The sequence below is a fragment of the Cucurbita moschata genome, unplaced genomic scaffold (assembly GCF_002738365.1).
Source record: "Cucurbita moschata cultivar Rifu unplaced genomic scaffold, Cmos_1.0 Cmo_Scf00020, whole genome shotgun sequence".
NCBI lineage: Eukaryota > Viridiplantae > Streptophyta > Magnoliopsida > Cucurbitales > Cucurbitaceae > Cucurbita > Cucurbita moschata.
Window position 1 is genome coordinate 3,494,030 of NW_019268536.1, and position 9,476 is coordinate 3,503,505.

The 9,476-nt window shown below is 34.3% G+C and overlaps 2 protein-coding genes across 4 annotated transcripts in view; one reads left to right on the top strand and one right to left on the bottom strand.

Moving 5' to 3' along the window:
• The window catches only part of LOC111457502 (pumilio homolog 5), a 9,776-nt gene extending 5,947 nt beyond the window's left edge, over window positions 1-3,829 (top strand). For both annotated transcript variants that reach the window (XM_023099724.1, XM_023099725.1), the window contains exons 6-10: window positions 379-591; window positions 744-854; window positions 1,923-2,117; window positions 2,912-3,083; window positions 3,335-3,829. In XM_023099724.1, the coding sequence (XP_022955492.1) occupies window positions 379-591; window positions 744-854; window positions 1,923-2,117; window positions 2,912-3,083; window positions 3,335-3,357 (714 nt within the window). In that variant the 3' untranslated portion in view covers window positions 3,358-3,829. The remainder of the gene's footprint in view (window positions 1-378; window positions 592-743; window positions 855-1,922; window positions 2,118-2,911; window positions 3,084-3,334) is intronic.
• Window positions 3,830-5,449: 1,620 nt separating this feature from the next.
• Window positions 5,450-9,476, bottom strand: part of LOC111457503 — a 24,370-nt gene continuing 20,343 nt past the window's right edge. For both annotated transcript variants that reach the window (XM_023099727.1, XM_023099726.1), the window contains exons 14-16: window positions 7,103-7,219; window positions 6,123-6,179; window positions 5,450-5,747 (exon numbers count right to left, since the gene is read on the bottom strand). In XM_023099727.1, coding sequence (XP_022955495.1) covers window positions 5,691-5,747; window positions 6,123-6,179; window positions 7,103-7,219 — 231 coding nt within the window. In that variant the 3' untranslated portion in view covers window positions 5,450-5,690. The remainder of the gene's footprint in view (window positions 5,748-6,122; window positions 6,180-7,102; window positions 7,220-9,476) is intronic.

Sequence of the window (9,476 nt, forward strand, 5' to 3'; positions counted from 1 at the left end):
TTTTTTTTTTTTTTTTTTTTTTTTCTAGTAACCAAAACTCAATACTTGTACTAACTACTTCTGGAATATTCTATTAGGCAAGTCTTTCTGAGTTCTCTTATATAGTTTTTGATGAACTATTTTTAATGGGAGTCTCACTAGTTTGTAGAAAATATAGAGCGAATATGACTTAAAGAAACTATGAATGGAGATTATTTTGAATAAAGGAGGAAATAAAATTGCTTTTTTTTTTTTTCAAAATGTTTCTGGGGAGTTTTGCCTAGTGATACCATCTGCTGTCGCATCAGGAATTCTTTCTGATTCTATCATCTACTGTTGTATGGTGAGTTTATGTTAATATTTCCATAAATATTTCACATATGCCTGATGCTTCTTTAGGCACTTGAAGTTATTGAACTGGATCAAAAAACACATCTAGTGCGTGAACTTGATGGTCATGTTATGAGATGCGTCCGTGATCAAAATGGGAATCATGTTATACAGAAGTGTATAGAATGTGTTCCTTCAGAAGAAATTGGTTTTATCATTTCTTCTTTTGAAGGTCAAGTTGCCACACTTTCAACTCATCCATATGGCTGCCGTGTTATCCAGGTAACACAAAATATGAGCTGATTGTGTCATATGATGAACTTAATGTTATGTCTCTTCTTTATTTTTATTTATTTTTTCTTTTTAATGGAAAAATAAAAAAATTTGATGTGATTTGATTTTGGTTCTGTTTTTCATTTTCGATATGGCAACAGAGAATTTTGGAGCATTGTTCAGATGAGGCCCAGAGTCAGTGTATAGTGGACGAAATATTGGACTCTGTTTATGTTCTTGCTCAAGATCAATATGGCAACTATGTCATTCAGGTTTTAGTTTTTACTTGGTCCTTTTTATTCTCTCCCTTTCTACTATGCGATCCTCTTCCGTGAATTTGTTAAGACCTAATTTCCATTTGCATTACGTTCATAAAGAAACATTTGATTTTCAGGGCTGGAAATTAGGAATAAAATATCTTACGAATGATCTATCTAATTACATTCTGATGGTTAAATATCCATATATCTCAGTGTGTCCTCCCTGTGTGTCTTTCTCTATCTCCTTCCACTCAAGCAGATCGCCTTGATGGCAATGATGAATTTAGTTATGTTGCTAAAATGATAAATTATTTATTTTCTAGAATCTCGGTTATTTGGTTTGCTATCTTTAATTTGCTGGTTATGGAGATACCTAAATCAGATCATTCTTTTATTATTATCACTACCACCACCATTACTAGATGTAGGTGACAGCGGATTGGTCTTTCCACATAATATACTCATGGAAATGTTTGTATTGGAGTATTCCGGGATGTAGATAAAGCTTTTTAGGTCCTATAATGACTTGTTTCCTGGTAAGGTCATCATACAACATTGAAATTTTTAGTAATCAAAATTTGTAAACCATCTGTGTCATTTCAGATATGATGCAAAACATTGTAACAAAATCAAATTCTTGCGAGGTTATGTTGCCAGATTGGTATCAATTGCCAAGATATCAAATCTCTTAAAGTGGTTCCTATTTTACTCATCACGAGTCTTAGTGTACGGATGATGATAACTTTTGAGGAAGCCAAGGTCATATTATGCCGCTTTAATATTCCTACTTTGCTTAGGGTATCAGTTACTAAATATTGACATGTTTTGAATAATTTACTTCATCAGATTTATAGGTCTAATAAAATATGCCAATTTATAAGTTGCATACTTCTTTCCGATGAAATATTATTAGCATGTTTGTTATAGGCAAAACTGCAAAAGATTTTCAAGCAAGTTTGTCCATTGGAAGTTGGTTTAATCATACATTGCTCTCCAGTCTTTTTAGTATTTTTAATTTTTTTTTTCACGTGAGTAAGCATTTTATGCAATGTGTGTGTAATTTATGTTTTATTGCTACAGCATGTTCTTGAGAGGGGAATGCGTCGTGAAAGAAGTCAAATTATCAGCAAGTTGGCTGGAAAATTTGTGCGGATGAGCCAGCATAAATATGCATCAAATGTCGTTGAAAAGTGCTTGGAGCATGGTGATACGACTGAAAGAGAGTTGATAATTGAGGAAATTATGGGGCAATCTGAGGAAAATGATACTTTGTTGGTATGTCATTTAAGCATGTTCAAGATATTAAGAAAAGATATGATAGTTATTTGGTTCTGTTCCTCTATCACCATTATGAAACACTCAATAAAGCATTATGCATTCATATGCTCAGATGCCTGATCCATTACACTGCTAAAACTTTTCTCTGCCATTTAATTTCGGAGTACCAAATACTTCTGTGAGTGTCCTTATTGTTTCCCGTTAAGTCTCAACTCTTACTCCCTATTCCTATCAAATATCTCAAGTAACCTAGCTCGGTACTCAACTTTATCTTTGTGGTTACTTGCATGTTCTTGAATGGTGTCTTGCATGTAAGAACTGTAGTTTTCATTCTTGGGCAAATTGGGGGATGTTTATTTATGATTCTAGTGTTCTTACGGCCATGAAATTTTGATCTGAATATAAAAATTATTTCTTCTATGTCAACAGTGTCTGTCCACCCTACTGAATCTTTGTACAACTAATTACTTGGTATTTTTGGTGATAATCTTTCAAGAAAATGATTCTGACCAGATTTACAAGTTGTTTAGGAATTTAATAGCGGTACTCTTTACATTTTTGAGTATGTTTCTTTTCCATATGATATGCAAAATAGGGTAAAAGCATTTTGTTATTTGTGTTCTTTAAGCATTTAAATGTAATCTTTGACCTGCTTATCTTTCCCATAGTAGTTTGTTTATTTCAATGTAAACTTCAAATACTACAATATCCATTCATTCTTCAAGTTTCCCAATGTGATGCAAATTGATACTCGGTTGTAACTGATTTTTTTTCCTCGTTCACCGTCTCAGGCAATGATGAAAGACCAGTTTGCAAATTATGTTGTTCAGAAGATAATTGAAATATGCAATGATGAACAGCGAGAGATACTGTTGAATCGTATCAGAGGTCATCTTCAAGCTTTGAAGAAATATACTTACGGGAAACACATAGTTGCTCGACTTGAACAATTGTTGAGTGAAGGTGCGTTTATATCTTAGCCTAACAAACTTTTTTGCTACTCCATATCAGCAGAATAGATCATCAACCTCACTAACTACACGTGAAATTGAAAAATGCATATCTCGAGTTCTATGAATTCTGTTAAATGCAACATTGGTTAGTATTCTACGAATTAAATGTTCATCTGAGTCTCCAATCAGTTTGAGCTGGTTGCTTTACATATCTATATCTATATTATTTTACAACCGCTAAATCTGATCTGTTGGGTCCAGAAAGCCAAGCTTCAGCAGCTTGAGGAGTTTGGAAGTTGCGGGTGGATGCAAATGAATCAAAACACAAGATAGGCGGGTTCGATTCTTTGGTTGAAGTAGTTCTGTTGTCAACTCAACTGCTTGATTCGTAGTTAATGGTATATGAGCTGTATGTATGTATATTAATGTATATATAAATGGTTGATGATGATGTTAACTGTGAAGATCAGTAGGAATGGAATGAATGAATGACTGGCCAGGTTAGAGTTGCTTGCTTATCTGGTGCGTGCAGAGTTTCCTTTGATCAACTCTCACCACCTCATCTAAACAGCAGGTTGATAGGACAGGCCTAGTTCTACTGCCAATTGTTGCTGCTCTGCAATGCCTAAATCTATGAATTCTAGTACGTTAGTTCTTCTGGTTTCTTGTTTTCGTTTGAAGACAACAAAATGGTGTGGCTTTGAATAATATAACAATATTAGTTAGTACAGTCTATGAAAAATGCCATCGTTTATATGCATTGCCTCCAGTAATTTAAGTTCATTGCATGAGGTTTTAAAGCCGCCATTATTCAATTAGCAGTTCAGTATATTTTTGGGGAACAGAAATAAAACAGAGCATTAAACAAAGGCTAAAACAAGTGCGGCGGCGTATCCCAAATGATCGATTGATGACTTCGTGAGCGACTCTCATCCAGCCATGTGTTGGTTAAATGTGTCTCTCTGAACGAACTTCCCAAGAATGACGGCTGATTTCTAAAATCTGTCACCAACTTAGAAGGGTTTCACAATCTAGGACAATTCAACGGTATGTAATAAGTAATAATGGAGAATGATGTTCACACTAGTTCAAGTCAAAGAAAAATCTCCTCTAAGATTGCAAGAAAAAGTTGTTACTGTTGTGGTTGAAAATGTTGTGGGTTTTGAATATTGAAATTAAAATAAAGCGAAAATGAAATCGAAGCGTAAATATTTATAAATTTACAAATTATTGTATGAAGTAATACTTGTTGGTGATTGCTACGAATTTTGTGTGGTGGAAAATGTTTGATGATTTCTTTCGCAACCTATCCATTTTGACATTTGTAATTGTAAGTAAAGTTTAACACCAATTCAACCATTTTTTTTAGGTACTTTTAGGAGTCTGAGTAATTAACTACTTTGCCCATGGTTAATTAACTACTTTGCCCATGGTTAATTAAACTTGGGTGAAGAACAAAAACGACTTTGCCCATAGTTAATTAAACTTGGGTGAAGAACAAAAACGACTTTGCCCATGGTTAACTAAACTTAGGTGAAGAACAAAACAACTTTCATGACTTTAAAGGTTTTATCCGCTAGTGTAGGTAAAAAAAAACAAAGTCTTATGAAAACATGTGCTTTTCAGTTTCATATATATTGTATTAAGTGAATCGATTTAAGTTGACAATGAAACTTGCACTTCTATCAAAGTAAACTAAAGTTGTTTACATGAGACTTTCTTCCTATTTATGGTCACATGTTTTAATTTTTTTCAGAAGATATTTAGCTCACTATACTAAATAAAATAACAGTATAAATGTAGAGAATGAGACGCGTCATTACACCTTCTTCCAAATAGAGAGATTGAGTAGAACTTGATTAAACTTAGGATGAGCTTGATGTGATGGCCACAAAAGAGAACAAAAACAGAAACTAAATTAGTGTTTCGACCCCCCTTATGGACCTCCATGTCTAGGGCTTTTGTCGAGATCCTGATGAGAAGTTCGAAGCTCATTATAGCCCCTTGATTTGATGGAGTATCTCAAGAAAGTCTATCAAATCTATGATTTCATGGAAGATTTGCCGATGGGTCTAGTTGTAGTCACATGCTTGACAAATTTCACATGTCGTCCAAGTCACATGTCAAATCTATGATTTCTTTGATGCTACTGGAACGCTTCTCCATTTTCTTTTTTTCATTCATTCTAATGAATTGTATAGTTAACTCAAGAAAGAGTACCTCTCATTTTATTTTATTTATTTATTTTCATGAGTACCAAGAGCATGATACAACTATACTACAAATCATAAATCATGTCTTTTTCATTCTTAAATGGGGATGGAGATTTGTATGTGACCCTGATTCCTGTTGGCATAAAATTATTGCGAGCATTAATGATCTCAATATTCATAATTGGCTTATGACTGAAACAGAAGGATTGGCCTTTGTATTTCTAAGTCTGTTAAGATTGACATGAAATACAACTTGCTTATCTATTCAATAAATTGTGTACATCACCAAAACGCACCCTTTATGTTCTTCAGTTCTGTGATTCAGAATTTCGCAAATAATAGAACATATATTTTGTTGAACCAAAAACCTTGTGGTGATAATTGTGTATAATGGGATGCTAAGGTCATCTAGAATACCGGTTTACAAGCATCTTAGCATTCTCCGGAGCAAAGAATCGGGCCTGCACATACCCATTTTTATTGCAAATTGTAATGTAATGTAAAATTAATAGCAACTGAAATAAGAACATAGAATGTCATCCTACTGAATTAACGTACACTTCGTTCAGGGTCTAGAATTCATTGGTTTATATACTACTTGTTAACTAACATCAACAACCTACTAAGCCTGAAATAAGAACAGTTATGTTTATATACTTGTTTTTTTCGGTAAGATGTTTAGATATTTGTTAAGTCTTTCATGCACTGTGTAAATAGAGCTATGAAAAATTAGTATTGTGCAGATAATATCACTTTGGCTATGCAAATAATTTGGAAACGGATGAATATTATAATGTATGTTTAAAAAAAATCACCATAGATACTATTGTACTCACTTGGATGAACATCCTCTCAGCATCCCCAGCGCTGCCATTTTCCTTTAGAATAATTCCCTGTGAAGCATCATTAAAGAATGCTGATATACCTCTTTGTTGTAAATTAATGATATCATCATGAAGCAAGTGAACTTGAAGACGAAATTTAAAGAAAAAAGGGTTGAAATACAAACATGGATATTAAATGCCTAAGAAACGAGACCTCCCTCATTGAAAACATGTTTTTTTTTTTTTAACAAGAAACGAGACTTTTTATTAAGAAAATGAAAATAGACTAATGTTGAGGATTGTTGGGAGGGAGTCCCACGTGGGTTAATTTAGGGAATGATCATGAGTTTATAAGTAAGGAATACATCTCTATTGGTATAAGGTAATGCCATGAGAGCTATGCTCACAGTAGACAATATCGACAATATCATACCATTGTGGAGGGCTATTATTCCTAACGACTAATGCTCTAGAAATACAAATTCCACGAGTAAGAGAGAGAAGAAAAAAAACTATAGCCTGCCCAAAACATCCCAATGTAAGTAAATATCTGGGAAAGAAAAAGCTACAAAACATTAGAAACAAGTAATTATATTCTAACAATACTTCATTGCCATACAGCATCAATGTTTTATACGCTAAAGCCAAAATTGATTCTAAATCCAATTTGCTACATGCAAACATGACCCATTTCCTAACCCAGATCTTCATTCTCAAAATTTCCATGTAACCGAAACTGGTTAAGTAGCAGTATATTGTTGCTAAGAAGATAGAAGCATTGGAAAAAAGTATAAAAAAGCCCAGAATAATAATTTTAACGAGCAATAAAGGAGTAACATCATAATATCGTTACTTTCTCTTTTGACAGGAACATAGTATACACGCACACACACACAAAAAAAAAAGAAAAAAAGCCTTTGACATGAAATTTGTAGAAATGAAAAAATTGTTCGTCTGGTGTGTGAGTGAGGGAGAGAGAGAGAGAAAGAAACCTTAGCTAAGTAACCACGGAAATCATTAGGGTGACTGGTGATGAGTTGATCATAAACAGATACAGCGTCACTAACATGTCCCCAATCTGAGTACGCTTTTCCAAGCAGTAACTCAACCTGCAAAGGATTTTATGCCAAAACGAAATATATTCGAATAAGTTGGGTGAAGGCAAGGGCTTGATGGATCAAGAAGAAACTATGGGAACATGCAAAATATCCCTAACATGTGTGTGTCCTACTTTTTGGAAAATAACGTGTCCCCATATTTGTGTGTCCATATTGTGCCCATGTTTTTGGTTCTTATATGTAGATCTTCAAAAGACAAAATAAATGAAAAGAATAATAAATGTTGAGCGAATTAAAATGTTATTCACATTTGAAAAGGACTTTTCAATAATTATTTAAAACAAATATGAATTTTTCAATGATACATTGAAAATTTATGAAGTTTAAATAAAAACAAGGGAAAACAAGAAATAATTTACTAAATTCCCCCAATTAGAATCCACCCGGGCCAACAAAAAATTCTGGAAAAAGCTTCTCCAACTAGAGTTAATTCATAGCCAAACCCTTCAGACACAATATGTTTCACAGCATTCTATCACCTCCTTTCCAATTTCTAGGTACCCATTAAATAATTTGCAATTTTTTTTTTAAAGCCAAGCTTTCATTGCAAATAAATGAACGAATACATGAAGAATATATTTATTCACAATAACCTTATGCCACACACTGTCCAAGTCACGAGGAAAGTGCCACAACCATTTAGCCAACAAAGCCTCATTTTGCGCCTAAGATTCTATGTACCCAAACCCCTAAGCTCCACTGTATTAGTCACAACCTCCTCCCAACTAACCTAGTTAGGACCATTCCCTTCCTCCACCTCTTCCCATAAAAAACTTATGCATAAGTCTCTGGGAGTATTGCATACCTTCAAGGGATCCTAAAGAATGACAAGTAAACAGAGATATCACTAAGGATTGACCGAGAAGATAATCAATCTTGTACCCAAAACCGATCTCATTCCACATCCATTATCTCCAACTGTACCCAAAACTCCTTTTTAGCTGAGACTGTCCAAGAAATCTCATTCCATGTGTTCGTAAGCCTTTTCAAATCAATCTTGAAAATAACCCTCTCGTGCTTACGGCTTCAATAGTCTCCTCAATGGCCTCATTGACCATAAGTGCCTAATCTAAGGTTTATTTTCCTATTGACTATGAAGGTTACTCGAAAATCTGAAATTGTTTTCTTTCCCAGGTCTATCTACCAAGAACATGCCCAAAATTTTATACACATTAATAATTAAACTAATAAGCTTAAAATCTTGGACCTTTTTCATCCCTTAATTTTAGAGGCCAGACAAACATTCATGGATTTGCCCACAACTCTTCTTTCATAAACTCACAAAACACTTTCTAGGTATCGTCTGTCTTTCAAACAAGCTCACTTGTCCTGAAAAGACGCTATTGGGAAACTATCAAGGCCAGGAGATTTATCTCGATCAAAACCAAAAACAACTCTACTGATCTCCCCAAGAGAAAACGATGTGTCCAAGACAACTCAATCGTCAGCTGAGATGGTGGACAAGTCAAGACCCCCAAGAAAGGGTATCACATGTTTCAAATCACATGGTTTTTGAGCAGCCACATGTTTCAAATCTAAAAGGGGTTGGGCCCCACTTCAGCAATCCATAGTTTAAACACGTCGACCAATGATCGAAGGTTACTAGAAGACCTTCAATCCTCCCACCAACTTCTCAATGATACCATAGTTGAGAGATCAAACGCGAACTCCATCTTTGAATCAATGTCAAGTTTCGTGTCCCCTTAAGAAAGACCTTTGTAATAACGTGACCTACTACATCCGGTGCAAACCATTTCTTGCCCTCAAATCTTGTTTTTAGTCCCATTTTCTAAACCTAGGTATTGTTGGCTTAGGGAGGCACTCGGTTAAGGCTGATGACAACTCATACCTGTTAAAGTATTGATAAAGGATTAAATTTATTGTAACTCATCCACTTAAGCTTTTGGGTTCAATGGTGACTTAAACATGATAACAAAATAGAAGGTCCTGCGTACAAACCTCTAGTGTCAATTTCTCTCCAATTAATATTGATAATCACTTGTTGGGTCTTCAACAAACTTTCAAGAACACAAATGAGGATTGTTAAAGTATTGATACAAGATTAAATTAACCGTAACTAATCATCTTAGACTTTTAGGTTTAGTGGTGATTGAAGAATAACAGCCCCTTTGATTAATGCTTTCTTGTATGAAACAACCCTTCTTTTTCCTCTAAGGCTTTCAAGGGACACCAATCCAACCTTACCCATAGCATTCAAAAGAACCTGACAAAAAAAAAAAAAAAAAAA